The sequence below is a fragment of the Anser anser genome (genome assembly GCF_964211835.1).
Source record: "Anser anser genome assembly, chromosome: 3".
NCBI lineage: Eukaryota > Metazoa > Chordata > Aves > Anseriformes > Anatidae > Anser > Anser anser.
The window spans coordinates 72,386,477-72,410,863 of NC_139722.1; the positions used below are offsets into that span (position 1 = coordinate 72,386,477).

At 37.7% G+C, this 24,387-nt stretch overlaps 1 protein-coding gene across 4 annotated transcripts in view; it reads right to left on the reverse strand.

The window, feature by feature from the left end:
• Positions 1–24,387, reverse strand: part of UTRN (utrophin) — a gene marked incomplete at its 3' end in the record, with an annotated part of 371,669 nt that overhangs the window by 266,199 nt on the left and 81,083 nt on the right. For all 4 annotated transcript variants that reach the window (XM_083828444.1, XM_083828443.1, XM_083828445.1 and 1 more), the window contains 15 exons: positions 23,600–23,763; positions 22,815–23,018; positions 22,152–22,333; positions 21,284–21,434; positions 19,911–20,030; positions 19,016–19,117; positions 15,576–15,683; positions 14,833–15,012; positions 13,347–13,516; positions 11,863–11,986; positions 10,065–10,152; positions 7,343–7,578; positions 6,900–7,080; positions 2,595–2,740; positions 485–694 (listed from right to left, as the gene is read on the reverse strand). In XM_083828444.1, the coding sequence (XP_083684570.1) occupies positions 485–694; positions 2,595–2,740; positions 6,900–7,080; positions 7,343–7,578; positions 10,065–10,152; positions 11,863–11,986; positions 13,347–13,516; positions 14,833–15,012; positions 15,576–15,683; positions 19,016–19,117; positions 19,911–20,030; positions 21,284–21,434; positions 22,152–22,333; positions 22,815–23,018; positions 23,600–23,763 (2,366 nt within the window). The remainder of the gene's footprint in view (positions 1–484; positions 695–2,594; positions 2,741–6,899; positions 7,081–7,342; positions 7,579–10,064; positions 10,153–11,862; positions 11,987–13,346; positions 13,517–14,832; positions 15,013–15,575; positions 15,684–19,015; positions 19,118–19,910; positions 20,031–21,283; positions 21,435–22,151; positions 22,334–22,814; positions 23,019–23,599; positions 23,764–24,387) is intronic.

The following is a 24,387-nucleotide window of genomic DNA, read 5'->3' on the forward strand; positions in this document are numbered from 1 at the left end:
CTCATATATATACATATTTATAAAGGATGCCATTTGACAAGGCATTTTACCATATACCTAATTTAGGTTGCTTACAGAAAGCTGCTTACAATTCAGCTAAACTGAATTAAATGGGATTACTCACAAAGTTAGACGCATTTAAATAACTTGCTGAATCACAAGCCAAGTATACAGAAGTTTAATGAAGTAAATGCTCTTGCACTGCACAGGCAAATAATTACCAATGGTCAAACACCCAGCATAGGCTGTGGATGTACAAAGGTAAATCTAGTTCCAACCCCCCTGCCGTGACCAGGGATGCCACGCACTAAAACAGGTTGCTCAGGGCCCCATTCAACCTGTCCTTGAACACTTCCAGAACTGTTTCCCATAACCATTTCAGTTCTCAATCAGCATCATCTGGATGCAGGAATATGAAGAAAGAAAGAGCTTTAAAAAAAAAAAAAAGAGTTGTGCAACAACAAAAAAAATCCTTTTGTTTTACCTCAAATATTCTCAACTTGGATGTGATTTCTTCCAGTAGTTTAACATCTTTTGAAGTCTTGAGCTTTAATTTGTCCCAGTGCCCTTGCACATGCCTGAACTCTTGTGTGTATACCTTGGTTATATCAGAAGCCTGTTTCTCCAAAGCTTTTGTTTCTTCAGAAAGTTTATCTACCCTGGGCTTCTGGGCTTCCAGTGTCTCACAAACAGTCTACAAGGAGGGAAAAAAAAAAAGATACGTTGATAAGTTTGCTTGCAGTATCAGACATAAAACATTCACATACATGTGCAGGTACATCAAAGGTTTGATTGCACAGAGTATCGATACAGTAAAGAGATGAATTACAGTTACTGCAGTTATTGAAGCATAAGTGCCCAAACAGCTCTTTAAGCAGCAAAACCTTCAGCTGCTCTGCTGGAGCAGTAGCAGAGATTACAGAATGGTCTCTAAGGCCTAGCCATATAGCTAAATACACCCAGGTACCTCCACCTCTGCTGTTCTGTGTAGTATTGGCACTCAGCTTGGCAAAGCAATGGCTACACTACGCTGCAGTCACAAAAGAAACTGCAATCTAGACATACTAGGAGCTCAGTTTTTTCATTCCCTCCAGACATATATGGGGGTGGGGGGTAGAGTGCCACACACACACAGCAGTGAGTGTGTGCTTCCCAGTTACGTAAAATAAAATTATTTTAACACCTAGCTGAAATAAAAACTCTGGATACTTTAGTTTGACAGCTACTCTTCCAGCTGGAATAGGAGGATACAATCTAAATATATTCACTAAGGTATTTCGGATGCAAGGAGTCACATGAGCTGAAATAGTTATTTTACCAATATTAAGGAAAAGCAGCCCAAGATATAATGCAAGACATGAAAAAATGCTGCTGCTTCATTAAATTGGGCATTTTGGTTATCTAAAAATACTTAAAATTTAAGGGAGAAATTTGGAATTGAGATATGAAATCATTACTTATTTCATGAACTTAACTTTGTGAGTATATACAGTTAACATGTACATGTGGGATGTGTGGGCATATATTTTACTGGATTGTACTGAGGAAGAAACCTTTTTTTGGTATGCTTATGTTCTCAATTTTACTTCTTATTTACGGGAAAGAAACAGGATAAAATGCATCATTTCCTCTAAAATGATAGGTAGTGAAGAGGCAATGAGACTGGGAAGAGGGATTTGTGTTCTGATCTTCCACCACACTCCTTAAAGCTCCCACACTGACATGGTATGTCCTTTCTGGTTTATTAGTCTCTGAAGAAAACGGGGAGGAGGGATCCAGAAAGGAAAAGACAAACCTCCAAAGACTAAAAGCCACTGTAATTCAGCCAGTGGACTAACCAAAAAAATCTCTGCCAGCTTTAAACAATAGAGAAATACCATCAAAAGGATAGAAAGACAAAGCCTTCCCCACACCCAGCAACTGGAATTCCAGAGATCCTCCAGAATCATCTGCAGTCCTCTTATGTTGGGCTGCATAATGTCCAACATAATCTCCCCTCACACAGGAGAAAAAAAAAATAAATTTTATTTCTGAATTCAGCATTATTCTACAAAAGCACTAGGAGGCAGGGGAGGGAGCAGGGATCTATTTGTTTCTCCCTCCCCCCACTCCAGACCATCTACTTATAAAGCAACTGTCATCCACAGATTTTCACCTACTTTATATGTTCACAATAGGATACAAAATTAGACTTCTACTAGGCTGAATTTGTGCATCAATTACCTTTATTGCTCACTAGCAGTTTCCCTTTGAAAGACAATCTGGAGGCCACAGGAGTTGAGTTACCCTCTCCTGACACCCCAGTAGGATGAAACAGCATGAAGCTGTTATCGAGGTGAACTTCAGAGGCAGTTTCACCATGAAGGCATCCATCCCACATGGGGACAGGCTACAGGCAGCACTTGCAGGAAGGGCAGCGCAAGGCACAGACCCCCAGAGGCTGCTTCCAGGCACTGTTCCATGACACACTTCCCACTGAGTAACATTTTCATTACCTCACTGAAAACTCTCCCTCGCTGAAAAGGGATGGAGAGCAGAGGATGACAGTGGCAAAACAAGCAACTTCCTTGCTTCAGTGTGAAAGGAAGGATTACCTTTGTCTGCTGTAAGGCTTTCTCAACCTTACTAGGGTCACTCAGTCCACCAGCGATGGCCTGCTGCTTGCACTCCACCTCACTCAGCACATCCTTCAGCCTCTGCAGAGAGTCCACGTAGTCCTGGCTAGGCTGACTTTCTGTCTCTGGTATTGTTAATGAGAGTAATTAAACCAAATACAAGGTAAGAACATAGACACTAGACCCAAATCATAAGACATGTGAATTAGCAGATTCACTTAAAGAAAAAAATACGAAGAAATCATGTGAGATATACTTGTACATTGAATCCTGCTGAGACACCCCAAGAGCTAGAACTCTTCTGCTAATATCAACATTTTTTCCTTTAAAAGATATTTTATATAAAGCTCAATCCCATTTTATGTAATTAAGTACCTAAATCACTTGAAGGGGAGGAAATCAACAGTACTTGGGCTTTTGCACACTTAAATCCCCTCAACTTAATATTTTTCATATTATTAATTTTTAATAGATATCTACTATTCATATACAAATACACACACAGGTATCTACTATATATAGCATGCAAAGTATAGGGTCTGTAAGAACTATACATTAAAGTTATATACACATTCTACATATAGTAACTACATATATAAAGTAATATTTTATAAAAGTATACACAAAAGTATTATTTTAGTAGTAGGTTTATGTATATAAATGGTATGTATATATGTATATTTACATATATATATTAATGTATACATACACTGAAGTACAAAAATAGCAACATGCAGTCTATTGCCAGAATAGATGCACTATCTGGGAACACTGCAAAGAGAATTAGGTTTGGATAGAGCATCTGCTTGCAGTCTTTGTTTGCACCTCTGATTTCAATCAGACCTGTCCTCTGTGGAATCCCACACAGGAGGCAGCAATTAAATACTGGAATTTCAGAATGAAAACTTCAATTTTCAAAAACTGCAACAAACACGGGTTTAGCTGCAAAAACAGTACTATGGTATGCACATTCTCTGGCCATGGATTCCTAAGCAATTTCATCACTGACACAAGTGAAAATTAAGTTAAGCCTTGTTCTGACTCACCAGGTAGCTTTTCAACAGCTTGCTGTCAGAACTGTCATGCCATTTATAACTAAGAAATGAGTCAACATTTTTAGAGAGAATCACAGTTATCTAACTGGCTCTTCTCAAAAATCCAGTATCAATTTAAAGGGAAAATAAGAAGAGTTTGCTATAAAGCAAATAGGAGCACTGTCACTAAAATACAGCAAGTCCTGAAGGAGAAAAAAGTAGTTAATAGTAAAAATAGCCTTCCATAAATAAAAAAGTAAGTCACAATTCCCATGAAAAATGCCATAGAGATGGTACTGTGTACCACTCAATCAGGGAGTTTTCAGACGCTCAAAGAACAGTGATAAAAGGAGCTGGACTTAGTGACATTAGGACAGTCTGCCAAGTTCACAAATGCTTGATTGCTATCGCTAGCTGTTTCTCCCCATTACATGGTTCTGGAAATTCTTTCAATTTGCAGCAATTCAAACTATGTTGTAAACAAACAAAAACATGAAACCCTAAACTTTCATTTCCCTCAGCTTTTAACTATAGGCAATCCACAGAGAAACTATCATTTAAAAAAAAAAATACACAAATGCAAGTTTAACACACCAAGATACATAAAATGTTTTTACTGAGTAATAACTGGTTCAGATATACTAACTATGCCTCAAGTGATGTGAAAAAGTATTTTAGTCACATCATGTAATGATTTTATTGGTATTGTATATGAACCAACTCATAACAATCATAAAATAATTATTCTTCACAGTAAGAATGAAGGTATATGCTGTAACCTGAGTATAGCAGACGTTACTCGTACAGTTTTCTGCACTGATATAACTGAAGTATTCATCCCTTAGTGAAGCTCACTGTTATAGATGACCTAGTAATTTAGTAATTGAGTCTATTTTTACTACACACAGAATAAAGTGTTAATGCTTTTCCATCTGGGGCCATTAGCAAAATGCTTCCTCCCATTTCTCAGAAACAAAATGAAAAAAACCCTCCTTATAGGTCTGTGTTCTTTGTATTCACCTGTAAAATATTAACAAAGATGTGTATTTTGTGCACTACATTTTAAATCCTTTCTGAGTCAGCATGACTGGTTTGAATGTTCATATAATGAAATTTTTAATGCAACAAAAACACAAGCAGAACGTGCCTGAAAAGCAAGCCAAATTCCAAATAACTTCAAAGATGAAAGTTCCAAGAGGAATTATGTACAACTAACATGTTCAACTAAGTTGTGAAAAAAGAATAAATTCCATACGTACATTTCAATTTTAATCTTAATCTTCAATTTTCCATTTCTAGTATTATTATTTATTTCTGTTAGTGGCAGACCCACATAACTTTTGAACCTATATCATTCACCTTAAGCATGTTTTTGCTAATCCATTAAACATAGCTTCAGGAATGTTACATCCTTGCATAATGACTTCTAACAACAGGGAACAATAGTTTACAGTGCACACAGAGGAGGTGATATGAATATTCTTTCAGGTGAATAAAAACATTTTGCCAGCTTGATCCAAAGCCTAGTAGAATCAGCAGAAAAAAATCTCTACAGAATTCAGTACGTTTTCAGTCAGGCACTATCCAAAGACCTTTGGAAAAGGAAACAAGTGTTTTGTTTGTTTTTTGGTTGTTTGTTTTAAACCTTATCTTACCTGCACTATCCATCTTTCTATCAAATAGCCACACAGAGCATTTTGATAGCATTTCAAACTTCCATTTTCAGCAATAACAATGTCCATGCAAAACACAGTATTTACAATCAACTAACTGCAGTTCAACTTAGAAGTTTTTTATTATTATTATATTTACTCAGCCTCATCTCACACCTATGATGTTTGGTAATTATTTAACTGAACTGTGAAGAGAGAGCATTGCAGATTCAAGCTGCAAAGCCCACACCAAGGCCTACCGAAGCTGATTGAAGTATTTCTACCTATTCACCATACATTGGACCAATCCCTGAGGAATTTAATGAAAAAAAAGATAAAGATACAACTGGCTTCTGACCGCATTTGATACAGTGCAAAAGATATTTTACACAATAAATATACTATTATTATTCATTAAAAAACCATATACACATGTAACAATATAATCTGTGAATATCAAAATGAGACTGTATTATTATGTACATATAAAAGAGCTAGCTTTTTTTTCAGATCCCAATGCCAGATTTGCCACTCTGGACAAAATGATGTTTTCTCAATTGATTACACATCAATTGCATTCGATCAGGATATCACAAATGCAAAAAAATATGGAAAAGTGACAGCGTTTGCTATAAAAAGTATAAGACAAGATAATAGAGATGAAATGAAGAAGGTAACTGTGATACTTAAAAGCAAAATCACTTCCTAGTGTCATTTTCACATTATGACTTTTTAGAAAAATACTGTTATTTATGTATTTAGGTACGTTTGAGAATTATTATTTTACCAAACGATTATCAAAAGAAAATTGTTTCCTAAACTATTAATCCCTCTTTTTTAACTTTTAATGGCTGTTAAAAAAAAAAAAAATCACAAACAACTATTTTTCCCTGTTTGGACTACAGTTGATTAGCATCAGTTCTGACCTTTCTGTCTTCATGGAACAGAAACCACCAACTAGACAACAAGGAACAGTGCCATAAAGAAGCAGATTCAAATCTGCAACTTTGTTTTCCCCATTACAAATTCTGTTCCAGGGGAATCCCAGTTCAAAACTGGGAAGAAACACCTTAGACAAAAATACATAGGGTGTGAAATACTCCTTCACTGATCGTTACAAAAATATTCCTTCCCTCTAATTTCCCTGTACTACTCTTTTTAGTATTCCTTCTTTACAACTTCACTCCCAGCTGCATTTGGAAACGTCTAATATTAAACCTTTGGAAATGTCTAATAGTAAACCTTTGACAATATATCATCATTAACTAATGGAAACTAAATGATCCAAATACTCTTTCAAAAAGGATCACCACATCCTGTGTCTGAAAGGGAAAAGTAAGATACAAAAAAACTCAAGGAAGGTACTGTTTTGCATAAACAGCTATAAGCTCTGAACAACACTTTCAGGGTGACTGCATTAATTCCCAAGTCTCATTAAAGACCAATATACAGCAGCTCTGCTGTGCAAAGGCTCTGAGAGCATCAGACTGTTTATCAAGACATCAAAAAAACTATTATTCAAGGGAAAAAGAAAGGAAAAAAGAAAAGAAAAAAAAAACAGAAAAGAATCAACAGGACCTATGAAAAAAAGCATTTACCTTTCTTCAGCTGCTGGTGACGTTCCTCCAGTTTCTGGCGAGTCAACTTGAAATGATCAAGAAAACCATTCAAGCTCTCCTTAATGAAGTTTGGAGGCATGGGCTGAGAGGTGAGCACCTTGCACGTGGCTTTCAAGTGTTCCAGCCGTGGACTCAGGCTTACAAGATGAGTTAACTCCCGCTGTGAGAGATTGAAAACAGAATCAAATCACACCTTGTTAACACAAGGGTTCTAGTAAGCTCCTGCAAAAGCCGCTCTACATTACTAGGGCAACAACGTAAAGAACTCCTGTGACACAGGTACCAAAATCTTCCAGTCAAATCTGGTGCCCTGAAGGCTCTTGGGAAATTTGAGTTACCTTATTGATTATGCTAATCTCCTCTGGGATATCCTGCGCTCCTACCAGCTTCCAGTCAACAGTAACAAGTTTTGCCAGACTTACCTGACACAAATCTTTCAGGACTGCTGAGGGCTGGGATGCTGAAGAAGCATTATTTTTAAGCCAGCCATCCTTTTCAACTACAGTCTTCTCAAGCTCATTCATTTCCTTAAAATAAGCATTTATATCTTCCTGGTACTTTATCTTTCTGGCCAGTTCTTCCAGATGTTGTACCACCTCTTTCCACCCCGACAATATTTTCTCCATCACGTTTTTTAAATCCGCTGCAGGAAGTCCCTCTAAACAGATAATATAAATTATTGTTAGATTAACTGCGACACATTTTGGTTAACAAAGTTTTAACCATTCTTCTCTTCAGACACAGGTACACGGTTACACTAACATGCAAAATGCTTTGCTTCCAAGTCAACCATCCCTAAAAACTGTACTCATTACTAACAGTGGTTTGGCTTTTTATTTCCACATTAGTGGTTAAAATGAAAAATGAAATGTTCCACTTTGTCTTCTCTTTTGACAACTGTTTAGTTTTTAACAATGTACTGACTCTCAACAATCATGACTCTCTTCAACATGATGATTTGTGTCTCAATGTCGACGGAAGATTTAAATAAGCTTTTTTTTCCCCCCTCTCTACAGAGGAAAATGGAAGCTCCAACTTGGAAAGCAGCGATAAATTCATTGAAAAGGTAAATGGAAATCCAGCAGCTTCTGCCTGGGAGAGCGAGCGAACAGTGGCTGACAATGTCACATTGCATGCAGACGTGACTAATAACTAGGTAACACGAATAGCTACAAAAGCAGCATGACAATACACAAGGTTATTTCCCATTCACAGTGACTACCCCAAGGACTTGCTACACCATCTTTCTGGTCAATCAATTCACGACCTGAGGACACAGCACCGTAAGTGAAGTCTTCCCACCCACATGCACTCCCTGCTCCATTTCCTCGAGAGCCAAAAGTAACTGGCAAATTTGCTGGTATGTGAAAAAAATTCAGCGCAGTGTGTGTTCAACAATACATTCTCACCACTGCAAGTTCCTGATACAGATCCTGTTTCAAGGTACCACTTCTTTTTATAAGGCTTATTTGAGTCATGTGAACTTACCGGTTCTGTCATTTAGACTGGAGCGTAAGCAAGAGATTCATACAGAAGGGTCTGTTTTCTGTACTGCTACAGTTTAAGTGGAGCCCAGTATTTTGTTCTGGGGCAGCCAGTTTCTACATGGACACTTGAAGGCCCTGCTGCATGGATCCTCCCCTGCGCTTCACACCCTGGCCATACACACGGAAGCACAGCAGCTGCAGCCAGCCATGTAACAGGAGCGTGCACGCAGTGATCGGTCACTGCTCTACGGCAGGGCCTGAGCATGCCACAAACGGACGTATACACAGGTATGCCTCTGCTGTGCATTATCCTACACATGCACAGCTGAGCTTGGTTTTGGAGAGAAGGGCTGTCATTCTGGGTTGGACAAAACATATCAGCAGACCCTAGCAAAGCGGGGGCTGTACGTTGGTTACCGATGCCTTATTTTCTATAGATTCCTAACTTTAAGGCAGCAAACATTAGGAAACAGTTTCTGCATCTTATTTTTTGATGATGCACGCCCATTTTTCAACTATGTATTTCCCAGCATGATCAACATATACTTGTTATATAACCACAATTGATAGATCAAGCTGGGGGCATACATACAGCTGGGAGGGGGTAAAAAAAGAAAAAAAAAAAGGGAGGGGCAGGAGGGAGGATCCCTGACAAGGTCTAGTGTCAGGAACAGTCACAACTTTTTAATAACCCCAACTCCAGGTCAAATCTGTGGCTTTGAGAGCAACCTTTAGAGCAACAGCAACCCCTGTAAAAAAATTTCACCTGTATTAAACAAGGAGGGAAGGACTCAAAATGCTTAGTGGATTGCGGCATTCTAGCAAAGGACTGGCTGGAAAAAAAAAGTGTGGCAGCTGGAAACTCCAATGGAAATCAGAATGCACGACAGCAATACCATCCTTACGCCTGTCTGAATGCTACCAGCTACAGGAAGTTCAACAGAAGTCAAATGCATGGCAGATCTGAAAGGCTGTGTTTCTAGATGATCTGAACACCTCTTTTGTGAAGAAAGTCACCTTTTGCTGATGATTTTTTGTCATATTATGAAACAAAATTTTGGCAAGGCTTAAAGATTCAGCTTTCACTGATGTTTCCAGGGATAAGTGTTTTAATTCACAATCAATCATTTTCTCAAGCATGTAGGCTTCTCTCTTGCCTTTGAACCATAAATTGTGACTATCATCAAAACACCCTGACAGTTTTCACAAAAAATAGTGAAAACTATGAATAAGAAGACATATACACACATTCACTCAACTTAAATTTCGGTTCAAGATTTCCACTTCAAGGTAGTTACATTTTAAAACCTTACACTTATTTTTTCCACATGATTTAAAATAAAAAGTCCTTTCCCCAAAAGCATATAGCTGCAACTTTAAGAAATTATTTGTATTTCAATAAAAATAACCCTTACAAGGTTGCAAACAAACACACATACATTAAAAAAATCATTTTGCTTTTCTATAAGCTTCACTAGTAATTTATGTGTTTTGTTTCTATTAAGAGTAACAATGATGAATGTCTCTGAAGGAAAGAAACTGGAAGGAGAAGGAACTGCAGTGCTTAACTGGAGATAATAAACATACACATCAGTACTATTTCTCAGCAATTTGTCTAATTAAATCACAAAACAGAAAAACATTTCAAGTCTCTTACCTTTTCCCATTTGATCCAAAAGAACATGTCCACTTCGTCTGAGTTCATCTAACTTTTGGCTTTTTTCAGCCCTTTCTTTTTCTATCACCTACAAATTGAACCCCAAAAGACTATTTTCAGAGAGTGTCATTTTTCTTGACTTTTTTTTTTTTTGAAAACACATAAAAGAAGTTAGATCTCACAAGCAGCAAGTATACAAAAAGACTAATACAAAGACACCAGAAACAAAGTATTGTTAGAAAGGTTGGCAATCCTGCTAGGTGATATCAGATATTGGGACATCAGCTATAACATGACACTTATGATCAAAAAAATGTATTTGATGTGAACCAGTGAATAAAAAATATTAATATTCCTTTTGCCTCTACAATGTCTACTAAGATTTCCATCAGAAACTAACAACAACCTGTTACCTAGAATTCCAGCTAGCAAAAACTACAGCAACTAGTACTCCAGTACTCCAATCTACGAAGCTCTAGAGCTTCACTCTCCCCCATGACAAAGATTCAGTGAGGAAAATCTTATGTGGCTACCAAGATTTTTTAAAGGAGCACATCCCTCCCTCAAGACATACATATCAGTGTGTGTTCCTGTGTGAGCCACGAGGCAGAACATATCCAGACAGGAAAGGGTTCCTTGGCCATAAGGCCATAATTTCAGTGCCCTCTGAGACTGCAACAAAATCAATCCAAATTAAAATCCTTTTGAAACAAATGTCCCAAGTTATTTCTCTGGTTTAGACTTCCTACTGTATCTTTGAAAGCAGCATTCATTCATTTGCACAGTTGGGAAGCACAAAGATTGTCCCACCCCCTCAGAGCCCAATCATTTAAAAACAGGGTTATTCATGAGAACCTGGTGTTTGTCTTGGAGCCTGTTTTATAAAGGGCCACAAACATCCATAAAGCTATATAAATAAACCATCAGGTGGGTTTTGTTGTTTTTTATTTCCAACGGTACTATCATTCCAATCATTCCTACTGGCACCATTTTGCACTAGAACACTGAGAAGGAGTCTCTTTATAGATATTTTTAAGTATTAGGAGTTGGACTCAATGATCCTTATGGGACCCTTCCAACTCAGGACATTCTATGATTCTATGATTCTATTGTCTCTGATTTCAAAGGCAGGTATCCTGCTAAAGCTCCAGTAAGCTTTCATTAACAAAGTATGCTCAAGGAACAGGGAAGGCAAGAATATGTCCCTGAAATAGATGGAACAGAAAACAAAATAGTTATCTCATGGCTTCTGCAAGATACGGTAGAATTCCGTGTTCTGTCTTGCAGGTCACATGAGTTGTAACTATCTTTGTTTTCTCTGAAATTAACAGACCAAGCAACAATGCATCCAAATGCTGGACACAACCTTGGACCCTAGGTAATAAAGGGTGTGCAATGTCACAGCATGGTTCAAGGGCTCCCTTGAGCAGCACACTGACACATCTCTGCCAAAATTATAAGCATGGTGTCAGTCAAGTCCATCTCCAACTGTGAAACATGAAGCCAAAATATGCTGCTTTGTAGAAAAGATGATAATCCTGAAGACGTTCATTTATCACATTTCCAAAGGAGACAGTTACATATGCCTTTAAATTTTCCTGTGGATTGTGTGACCCAAAACCAACAACAGGCTGTGTCCAGCTGGTCAGATTTCCATGTCTGTCCAGTTCAGGAACTATTCAACAAAGAGACTTAATCCCCATGAAGCATGTGGATCTGCCCACATATCCAGCTGACAGCCAGCCTAAAGAAACAAAATACATTATTCACTGGAAAACCCTCTATCTTCCCATTTTACCTTCAACTTTTCTTTCAAGTTTGAAGTCTCTCTCATCTTCTTGTACTCTTTGATGTCTGTGGCCTGAATGGCAGTTTTTGATTTTGAAATCCAGTTCAACAGCTCAGCACTTTCAGCGTCAAACCTGGTTTAGAAGGTTGGACAATTTTTTGTCATTTTTCTCTATTCACTGTCTTAAAAATGAGAAGTCTTAAAGTTCAGCACATTCTAGATTTTGTAAAAGTCCGCAATGCTATTTAGTCTGAAGAAAATGCTAGCAGCTTAAGTATTCATGATAATGAGTATAGAAAAACCTTCCTGAATGTTTAGCTGACTGAAGATTAGCTTATCGTTTAAGATTTTTTGCTACAGCTGGACTTTTCTAGATTCACTTGACTTTCTCATACCTAAAACTAAGCTACAACCCACCACCACAAAAAAAAAAAAAAAAAACTCATAGATTAAGCAATACTGTACACAATTTTAGAGAAGGACAAGGCAGACATACTATGTGGACCACTAGTCAGACCATACTACAATTATGTGACTTAACACAATGTAAATCCTAATGTTTCCTAAACAAATCCTAACAGCCTGCCAACAGATGCAGAAGTTACTGCTAACCACTCAAAGGTTTTTTTGTGGGAAAGCCTGCAAAATTCCAGTTACTGGTCATTTGCTGGTTTCAACGTAAGTAACCAGAATCAGGCAAAAGCATCAGATGGAAGTTTAGCCCATTTTACCTGACTCCGTCCTTAATACAGTTTGAACATTTGGCTCTTGATGCAGCCCTCTATCATCTCCCTAGAAAACCTGCCAAAGGTTTAAACTAGTGACACCTCAAATAAATTTTTGTTTTCTCAGGCAAACAAATAGCAAAATAATGAGTATACAGTATTTACTTTCTACATTTTTTAAACAATTCCTTTAGTTTTATGTATGCTATTTAATGAAAGCACTGCAGCATGTTATTAGAATATATGCAAATAAATCAGCCACTCCAGATACACTTGTAAAAGGAGACCTCACTATAATGTTGTGTCTATTACTAAATACCAGGGAGACAGAATAGGTTTCTGAGCTTTTCTGCACAGTTTCTCCAGTATATTTCACAGAGACCAGAAATACATAACAAATCAAAATACTTGGTCCTTTCATAACACTATGTATCCCAACACATGAAGATTGTTTTTTTTCCAAAAGAAAGGAAATATAATTAATTCTATCTTTCAGCAAAGGAACTGATGTACAAAGAACCAAAGACCTGCTTTTCTGAAAAATAAAACATATCCCTTTTCCTTTGAAATTGATGAAGGCTGTAGGCTTTCTGTTTCTCTGAAAACAAGGGTGTACATAACAGTCCCTCCCCACTCCTCAAACCCAACTTCACAGGTGCAATATAAATGCTCTTTACTAGCATAAAAGGAGATTCAAAACCTAAGACTAATGGAAATGAGCTTGTGTTATCTAGTGAGCATAGGAAAATGGCAGTGACATATACTTACTTTTTCTTTGCTTCACTGTCCCCTGGGATTTGCCTTTTCTTTGGGGGTGGTGGTGGAGGCGATTCCTGCCTGGATTGTCTAACCACTACCGGGTCCTTCATAGACATTGTTTCTGCAGGAGTCTTCTGTGAAATCTGTGACATCCCTACGCTTCCTACAGCTTGAGTTACCTACACAAAATGATTTAGCAAAGAGGGTTAAATACCTTTTCTAATGCAAACTGTAACTTGTTCTTGTTTCATTCTTTTTATTCATCAGTCAGAAAAACCCTTTCATTCGCTCCTACAAATGATCACACCTAGCCTTCAGAAAGCACATATCATAGATGCCAAAGCAAACCAAAGAAAAACAGCATTCTTCTCATTTTACAGATGGAAACCAAGCACCAAAATTCACAGTTCAACTAGAATTTCACGCCAGAACAAGTGAATTTAAATCAACAAAATACACTATGTATTTTCTTTCATAATTGCTTGGTTCACAGAAAGAACCAAGGTCCTTCGGATTTAACAATATACAATTCTATATCTAATATACATTCCCCACAAAACCAAACATACAACTCAAAGAGCTGACACACAGTGGATTTGACCTAAAAACTAACCTAAAAGCTCACTCAAGTCAATAGAAACCTTCCACACTCTTTAACGGGTTATAAAGCAAGTCTCGTGGGAATCACCCTGTAAGTTCTAGCTTAGCACATGCTTGATATTTAGGGGAAATGAAAGGATGCACACAGGATTTGGCACTCCGCACTGCTTTGACTCAAACAGAAAGAACAAATTAAAGCCGCATGGCTGAAATGGACCCCTACTCATAGGCTGCACAACTCATTCACTACACACTAAATGGATCATGAAGCAGTGCTGCAGCCATCACCATAATGATCTTTTAATATCACACAAAAAAGGGCATGTGAGTCATAAAACCGTCAAATAAAATTCTCACAGAAGCCAATGGAAGTTCTATCTAAATGAAATATTAGCAAGCACTCAAAATACCGAAATAAAAACTTTACAGTCCAGCTTGGCTATCATCCTTACGTGTCTAACAACAATCTTTTCAACAGGTGAGAAACTGTACTCAGAGCATAAATGTATGACTCCTATTTATTTATCTACTCTACGTTTGGGGTTTTGTGTTTATTTTCTTTTAGTATGAGATTTAATCCAGTCCCAGTGCTCTCATAATGTTTAAAAGTATTTACATTGATTGATAATACATGTTAAACCTGCTTTACTCATCAGAAAAAATGAAGCTTAATCTGTGTGAGAAAGAAGTAACAGTATTAGTCAGGTTAACAACTTGTTTTGAAAGCCAAAAAACCCAGACGGCTTTTTCTGCAGATAAAATCAGCCCTATGTGAAACAGAACTCACCTGCCTCTAGCCAGGTGCCAAGAACTTGCCTGGGCACTTTTGCTTACAGTATCAGCGAGGTTTGCATACATCTAAACAGCTAAGAAGTAACAGAGCATAGATAAGTACCTGGTTAGAGTAATCCTCTAGCTTCTGAACCAAACTGTCCCACCTCTGAGTTAGTTCTTCTTGATCATGCTCGATTTTATCAGATGCTCTGCTATTGCCAAGGATTTGGGCCACATCCTGACCTAGCTCATTCAGCTGGTCTAGTGTTTGTCGTTTCATACCCATGTCCTCTTTCAAAATCTGAAGTTAAAAGAAAACATTAAAAGACGACATCACGTATTCTGCCACCTCCAGCTTTTCATTCCAGGAAGAAATGTACTACCTGAGCCAGATGCATCATAGGTTTCAAAACAGTTCTCTTGTTTAACAAAGCACTAACAGACACTTAAGAAAAACACGTCCCTGAGAAAGCTACTAGAGCAATCTGCTGTAGTTCTTGAGTTACAGTTGCAAATGATTAGTTTAGGTACAAGCTGTACCAATGTATTTAAACAAAAACAGAACAAAATGAAAAAAACCCACACCTTGGAAAACTCAGCTGTCTGGTGGACTGCACGAAACTACAAACCCTGTAAAATGCCAAGGATGGCTGTTCCAAAATAAGTCACATCAGCCTAGCATGGCCATGGAGAAAGTTGTACACAGCTTTTTAAAATTTAAGTGAAAATATCTGACAAGGAAAGAATATAGACCTGGATTCAAATATATAGTTCATTCACAGCTCCTGCTGAAGTCAAACTCATAACTTGCCATTCATTTAGACTCTCAGATTTGACAGGATAGATGAGGACAGCAATACTCACTGCTAGTTTTCGAACATTCACACTCAGGTCGGTTTGATCTTTGAAGTTGCTTGTCTGGACCTTACTTAAGGCCTCTTCTTTTTCAGTCAACCAAGCTTTCAATAAGCACTGCAGATTATAAGGGAAATAGTACAAGAACATACCAAGTTTGTCAAACAATTGACAATTCCTTCTTTAAGTTCTTTGCATTCCAAACACTGCTCTGAAATCGTTACGTGCAGGAATTTCAGTTGGCATTAACCAAAATACTACATAAAGGGGAACAAAAAATATCAGACCAGAGAACTATGTAATACTTTTCAGCAAAACCATTTCTCAGTACATTAGAGTGCCCACCCCCCAGGTTATTCATATAGACCAGATATGCACCACAAAGCAGACCTAGGATTTATAAATTATATTGAAATTAAATGTAGCAAAACTGCATGCATGCTTTCTTTCATTCCCCACCCTTCTTCCTCTGTGATTCAAAACCAGCCATTACAAACAGTTCCTCACAGAAGCTACATTGTTAATTCAGAGCTCTTTTAATTCAGACAGTTGGCCACAGACTCAAACGTGTATTATTAGTTACCACCCTGTTTATTTTACCTATTTCCAATTGCAAAATAGTTTTAAACACTATCTCATTAACTCCCGGAAGCTGAGGTGGTCTGCTCTGGACAGTATTAACTCAAGGCTCATCAAGTTTTTAACTTTTTTCTAGGAAATCTGTCCTGGATCTCGCTCTAGTCACACAGCACTGCTACGGAAACTCCAGCAGCCTCCAGCGTCAGGAAGGATTTTATGTATTTCATATTATGTTTCTGCACGTTGCTGCTGCTGCACAGCTATCTCCAAAGACTGCAATACCCAGCTAGCTTTTTTCTCAGTCAAGCTCAGTTGCACACTGCTTCCCCTCTGTGTTTAAAAATAAAATAATACAACAAGGCAGATCTTTTTGTTCGCTGAACAGCACACTTTACAACAGTCGCTAGCTCCTCAGTCTAGCTGTATACTTTTGGCATTGTCCCAGAACTGACTACAGCAACTTCTGGGCCAAAGGGTTAAGGCAGTTTTCATTGCCAATGTAAACCAATGTGCAAAATGTACAGACAGCAAATATGATAGTGGTAGAAATGCCATAAGGCTGGAAGAACAAAGTTGTAACACCACACACTCTTTGGGAAGAATCAAGCTGGCAGCCCAGCCAACTTACTTTATGCATAATAGACGAGTTTAAAAATCCTTCAACATATACGATTAACTTCTGCTAAATCAGCAGTCAATGATAACTCTCCCTAGGAAACTGAAACATAATTATCACAGTGCTAAGAAATATCTGGCACTGATTGAGGAATTTGTTTCCTGAGTGGTAAGAATTGTGTTGACTTGGCAGTGTGGTTTCCAAAAAATTTTCTAGGCAGCCACAAAAAGGCTGATGCATCGCTGCTGCTCATCTCTCCATCTGGTTGGGTGAAATGAAAAAATGACAGTACCTAAATGTTTTAGGTACTTTTCTGTTATCAAACTGTTTGTATTAAAGTTTTTAATTGGTTTCAAGTTGTAATTTTTGTAGGTCACTTGATAATTCTTCAGGACAGAGATATCTGTAATTCAAACCTGGTAGTAATAAAAGCACTGCTGGGAGTTGAACAACTAATGCAAACATAGGCTGATGTAAAACACCTAAAATGAACATCTACTTCCTTATTACTTGTTATCTGACATTCTACATTAAACAAACATTGATGAAGGTTTTTCCACTTTTTCATAGCAACTTAATTAAAAAAACAACTGAAAGCCAAGCAACTCCAACAGAAGATGACACTCATAACAGTCTTATAATAGCTAACGAGTGGTCATTTTTCCCTAGACAAAAATAAGGGTGGAAGAGGCCTGAAACATGTTCAAATAGGGTCATCAAAACTAAGAGCTCCTGAAGTTTGCACATTGACATAACGAGTAAGGCTTTCTTAGAATTCCTTGTTTTTCAGTTCAGAGTCTTACCTTGCTCAAGAGTTGTCAGAAAACATTAGCACAGTTTTCTATATGTACATACGTAACGGCAGAATTTTAAAGTAAGAAATACACATTAACAGATACGTGGTATTGGATGAACCAGAATCTGAACCTTGTGTCCATATTAATAAGGTCGCATGAGCTGCAAGCCTGGCTTAGCAACATACTGCAGATAGATATGGGAGGGGTCAGGGAGAAACACATAAGAAACCCGAAACGTGCAGACAAAACATTTGGCAAAGAAACCAGGCTGTAAGTGACAGCAACAAATATATCAGCACTGTTCTACTTCTTTTTAAGTGTCTAAACACTCTGTGCACTGCAGAGTTTAAACAACAGTTTACAGGGATAAATGTCATCATATAAGAAAACAAAACAATTTAAGAAAACCTTCAAAGGAAAAGCCATCAAATATTTTAAAGCTGAGTCACAAAACAAGCTCTGGCAGTAGGTATGCAAAACTGACTAACAGAGCTGACAGCATGTAGTTGTTACCATTTTTTTCAGATGCCGCTGCCTAATTCATATTTGAGTGGTATATTCAAGATCCACGAAAACACGCAAGATCAAAGCAAGAGAAAACACACAATGCCATCTTCTTAACAACTCAACTGCTTGCCTAAACTCAGCAAAATGAGATGAGCTGAATGCTTCACCATATTGACCAAATATTTTATCTTACTGATTTTGTAAACAGTATTTATTGCTTAGTTGATTGCAAAATTGTGTACATGTATTTATGTTGGAAACACTGGTGCCTTAGTTAGGAAAATTTCTGCAGTTACCAAACCACCAAATACTTAGTGATTCATTGCCATCAGGGATATTCCTGCTTCTTGGCCATTTTGCAAATCTTCACTGATCTTAAACCCAATAAAATCAGTTTGTTATTGTAAAGTTGTCTCCTGAAAACTGGAGACCAAATATAAATCAGACAGAAGTCCTTCAATTATTTAACTACTTATCAAGAAGACAGGAATATTTATGAGAAGCTATCTCCCATAAATTTTCTAAAGCAAGATGCTCATACTTGCATTCTTACACTTCTCCATTAAATTCACCAAGAAAGGTCACAGAGTTCATTATGTATGAATTTGACATTCAAAGCACACTAATTCTTATTTTTAATATAATAAATCTTGTGGAATTCATTGACATTGATGAATATAAGGCAACAGAACTTTCAAAAGGATGATGTCCACAAGAATATTAAATATCTACCTTGGAAATTATTTTATAAGGAGGTATAAGCATTTTCCTGCTTAAACTTAAGTAAATACTTTTCTTAGGCTGCACAACTTCTTCAAGAAATGCTAGGAACCCAAACAAAATCTGAAATTCTCGTTCTTTACAGCTGTTTTCTTAGAGCTGTTAAACCCTACTAAGAGTTACTTTAAAAAAAAAAATCTACAACCATGGGTAACCAAAGAGTTACTAACCTGCTCTTCTAGAAGCTCCTGCCATAAAAGCTGAATTTCTTGCAATTTGACTCGTCTTTCCTCAGTCCATCGACAAACTGCTGTCCACCGCTCACCCAGCCTCTACAGAAGCAGGAGATATCGTGAATATTCACGAGCCTCACAAAGAGGATCAAAAACTATATAATCAAGAGCAAAATTTCTACTTCACAGTAACCTCTTTCTATATTGTAATTACCTTGTTGCCATTAACTGCCGTTGTATTGTACAAAGCTTGAGGTTAAAACTATTAAGAGCATTCACCTATGGCCTTATTTCTGCGCTCGCTGAACTCAGGAAACTATTTCATTGATTTCAAAAGGAGTAATGGAAGTAGCATGAATTCTGTTACAATAAATCTTATGTTCTATACTCCCTATGATTTACTCAGGTTGCAGCCCAAGTCCAAAAAGAAAACAGGAAAACAATTTACACAATATTCCCTTGATTAATTCTGTTCCTGTGTTTAAATATTTTTCAATCAGATTTTAATTTCCTAATGAGAATTACCTATTTGAAATTAAAGAGTTGTATTGTGCATCTTCCCATTTTAGTGAAATTGCTGAGAAGATACGCTGCAAAAGTGCTTAAGTCACTGCAGATGCAAGCAGCTTGACTCATCAGGAATTGAGCTTGAAAGTCAAATAACTTTTTCAGGTTTTATCCTGAGCAAGTTTAATAATTCTTTGCATTAATATTACATTTAAAATTATATTACTTTAAATTGCTTTCTAGGACAAATTGTCTTTAAACACAAAAAACATTGATTAACAATTATACGCAAAGATTTTTAAGTGTCTGCTATTACAGTTTTGGATTTTGTGTTTTTTTGTTTGGTTGGTTTTGTTTTTTAAAAAAGAGGGCTCTAACATTTTACCTGCAATTGTTCCTCCAGAATAGCTGTTGCACTTTCCCCACTGCTTTCATCGACAATGACGACCATGTGCGTTAGGGAGTTTACCTTCACTTGTTCTGTCTCTAGGTCACTTTGCAGGCTCTAGAAAAACACATAGCTGTTACAAATTTTGAATACTTATCAAATTGCTATTTTGCCCACAGTGACTAAAACAAATGTGGCAAAGCACTACAGATTCAACACTTAAGCAAATATTTTTACCACTGGGAATCACTGCACAGTTTAAACAAACTTTCAAAGATTGCTAGAAAAGAACCTAAAACCATTCTTTTAAAGTGCTGGAAAACACACAAAAAAGTTTTAAAATGTATACACCATTCTTGACTAGGAAAATCATATGACTGCACTGACTTTCTATATGTCTACGGCTATGGATAAGAGAACTTAAGCATTCCATAAAAAAGTTGCTTTTTTTAAGCAAGTATCATAGGGCATGCCAAACAGGTAAAAATCACTATGAACATTTAATAGTTGACATTTCTCAAAGCCTAGTATCAAAGACAATAGTCACAAACTGATACCTAGCAACTGCAAAAAACATACTCTTCCAATTAGCTTAAAATACATCTGTACATTTAAATATTCATACAACTTCTGGCAGAACAGATTACATGGTTAAAGCCTACCTCCAAAATAACTCTGCAACATCAATATGCCCTTAAACTACTGTAAATACCACTCTTCATCCCAGAAAATCCTAAACTACTTCATGAACAACAGGCCTCAAGCTCCCCAGCCTTTGAAGAAAGAGCAAAAAATGCAAATGTGGGACAAGAAATTACACAGACTAAGAATACTTAGCAGTTGTTGTCCTGTGAGGTATGTCTCAAGCTGGACAGAAGGTCAAACCTCAGCAATGACTACAAAAAACAATGCTGCAACCATGACTAATATTAAAAGGCCATCTTTCTCCTTCAAAACACACCCTGGGCTAGAAAGGCTGGACTCCCATCCAGAAACTTAATTGCAAGCCAAACCAATTTGCAAATTGCTTTAATAGCAATAGCTTTAACTCCCGCATTATTTCAGGCAGCAAGTCTCAAATGTGCCTTAGCATTGCTGCCAGTCATTAAAGGCCAGTTATCTACAACACATTTCATACTGTCCCTAACACCAACAATTCACCTGGGGAGGCCTCATTTCCTGCATGCAGCAAAGATAACACAATTTCTGCTGTCGTCATCATCGCTGCAGTGTTCAGCTAAGAAGGCTGAACATGTCTAACTCCTTTTGTCCAATCCTTTAGCAAGTTTATTGGCTAAGGAAACCTTCCACCCTACACTTCTTCCAAATACTTCTCCCATACACATTACAGGACAGACAAAAAGGTTTACTTTGTGTTCTTCCAGCTGTTTTTGAAGGGACTCTATATCTTCAGCCAGGAGTTGAGACTCCATCTTCTGAATGCGTTCTTCTGTGATGGTCAGCCAGTCGGACAGCTGCTGCAACTGCTTCTTCTGCAGTTCCATCAGCATGTCATGCAGGCTGCAGGGGGAAGCACAGGCAGAGTCATGTCAGGAACAGCCTTCCCAAGGAAAAAAACTAAGCTCTAATTCTTAAAGGAAAGACACATAGCCATTCATAAACCAGTTAGGTATCATCCAATATAAGTTTCACCATTAACCTAAGGAACACAGCATTAAGATTTCCTGTTTCTATTGCAACGGAATAAAAATGGGTGAATTATGCAATTTATACCAAGGACTGTTTCTTGCAGCTGGGACTTTCTGTTCACTAACAGAACCACTGGTACAAGTGGTAATCAAATGCAGTTTCTCCCTTGATGCGCAGCTCTGAGCCTGACAACTACAGGCGGGGAAAAAAATCTTTTAAGTGCTCTTTAGCTGTGTAAACACACATAGCTATTCACATCTCCTGCATGTTTTATTCAGGAACTTAAACTACTGAAAATATTAAAAATACATTTATGTAACTGCTGCATGTAGGTATCATATTTAGTTTGGTACACTTATATAACATAAATCTCAAAATACTCTTACATAAGAATCCAAAAAAACAGTTATATCCATTTCCTCTGTTTCATCTTGGAGAGTACGAAGAGGGCGGATTTCATGTCCCAAACGGAAGAACTACTTCAGACAAAAATATCTTACAAATGGATGCAAAGCAATTCCTCTGAGACGCAGTAAGCACCAGAGACCAGTCCTTCAGCTTTAGGAGAGGTTGTGTGGGATGACTCACCGGGACTGCCTGTCCATGCTATCCACCCTGAGCTCCTCCCAGCGGGAGTTCAGCAGCAGCATTTGCTCCTGGATCTCAAACTCCTCTTCAGAAGACAGATTTCCCTGTGCCACCAGTTGGTTCCCAGCCTGCAGGACACTGCCCACGTTGCTCTGGTGTGCAGTCAGTTCCATCATAAAAGCCTGGAAACGGTACAACCAGCCATATCACCGTGATCTGTGAGCTCCTATCAGGAATCTATCATCTCAAAGTGTCCAAGACCAGGTTGGATGGGGTGTTGGGCAACCTGCCCATGGCCGGGGAGTTGGAACTGGAGGATCTTTAAGGTCCCTTCCAACCCAAACCATTCTGTGATTCTATGACAACAAGGGGTCAGCCACAGAAAGCTGACACAAAAAATACACTGAAATTCCAAAACCTGTTCCACTGAAAACTCTCTTAAAAAGATCCATTTCCACTGCCAAGAAACTATTATTTGTCAATTATAAAAATAATTATAATAATAATTTTAAAACCACCATTCAGTTAGAGGTGCTTTCAGTTTAGGAAAAGCAAGACACAAGAAAGAGAATGGCAGTGTTTGGATAAGGACTAGGGAAAGAAAATTTTCGGCTCCCACACAGAAAAGAAAAACTACACAAAAGGAACATAAGAAAAGCTTACTTCATGGGTGGCAAATTGCTCTTTGACCTCTTCAACATCACCAGATATTTCCTCCTGTTCCCGAAATGCATCCTCAGCTGACAGCAACCACGTGAGGACTTCTTCCAGAGCAACTTGGTAGCTATCCAAGTCCATATCCACCTCTGTCACCGTGCTGGGCGTCTCTGCTCTAGAACTGCCCTGCTCCTCTTCAAGTGCTACAACCTAGGCGAGAAAAGCGAGAAAAGAGAAAAGTAATGCCTTGGAAGTGCTGAGAAGATGCTTTCCCAAATGATATTAAGAATAGAACAACTAAGATCCCTTTCAGTCCTTCATAAAATTTTAAAACTAACTGTTAGGTACATTTCTAATGAGAGGGGCCAACAGTCACCACTAATGAATTTCCATTTTAAAATAACCTGGATAGAAAATTTTAATTTTGCTTATTTAACACAGCAGTGGACCTCTCACGCAAACAAAAACCCACCAAATACCACCACCACAACTCCTGCTATAAACTCAGTTGAAGACTTCAGGCCACTTGTCAAGATAAATAAGGAAAATAAACAGAAGAAAGAAGCATAATGAAGATGTAGCTTTCTACCTCAGCAAAAAGGATTTTGTATATGAATCAGGAAACAAAAAAGAACCAATGAAGTCAATCACAAAGATGATGCTATGATTTTTCATATTTTCCCAATAGTGTTGAACAAGATAGAAGACATGTTCCAGAGAACTGACAAGCCTGAAGATCAGCTAAAATTACAACTGAAGAAGATTCAACCAGGCTTCGATGACAAACACACCTGCTGCATGTGGAATTCTCCATCCTCACATTCCTGCTTGTATCTCCTTGGAAGGGTCTCCACTTCCCGAATGTCTTCCATGGTGACTTGCTTAGGAAGGACCTCAAATAAAGAGGTTAAATACATGATAATAGACTTTTTGTCTGGAAGTTGTACAGCAACATCTGCATCAAAAAAGAATACATGGGAGAATATTAATAAAGAAACAGCGTTTCTAAATCATCATGCAGAATACAGTTAAGATTCCAATATTTCACATATAGTGCAAAGCATAGGTTCTCCTGTTAATTAGCCTTTAGCTTTCTGTTGAAAGACCAGGTTTTACAGATGTTGAAAGCAGTACAAAGAAAAAATATTTTTAAAAAAAAAACACATTTGCAAGTGAATTTACGTTAAGAGACATGATCTTTTGGAAGTAAGAACCCAAATCTGAAGTTACTGAGGAATAAAAATTGTTTCGGAAACATTCTGGAGTGCCTTCCAAGCAGAAATGCAATTCAGGAACAGTATCCCTCAAACACACACTTCCACGTATGTTCTAACCCCACTCTCAGCATCGGTCAGTTCACTTGCTTACTTTTCAAATGGAAAAGAATTTCACAGATTCAGGTTCACGTATCACCGGGGTTGTGAGTTCTACTCATTCGGCTGACTTTTTTTTTTTTTTTTTTAAGGTGGTGGTGCTTGAATCCATAAAGTTTGACAGTTTGTCTTACAGAATGAATCTTCAGAGACTCACTTCAAAGCAGAGTGGCAGTTCAGGGTTTTAAGAAAGGGCCATAAAAAGT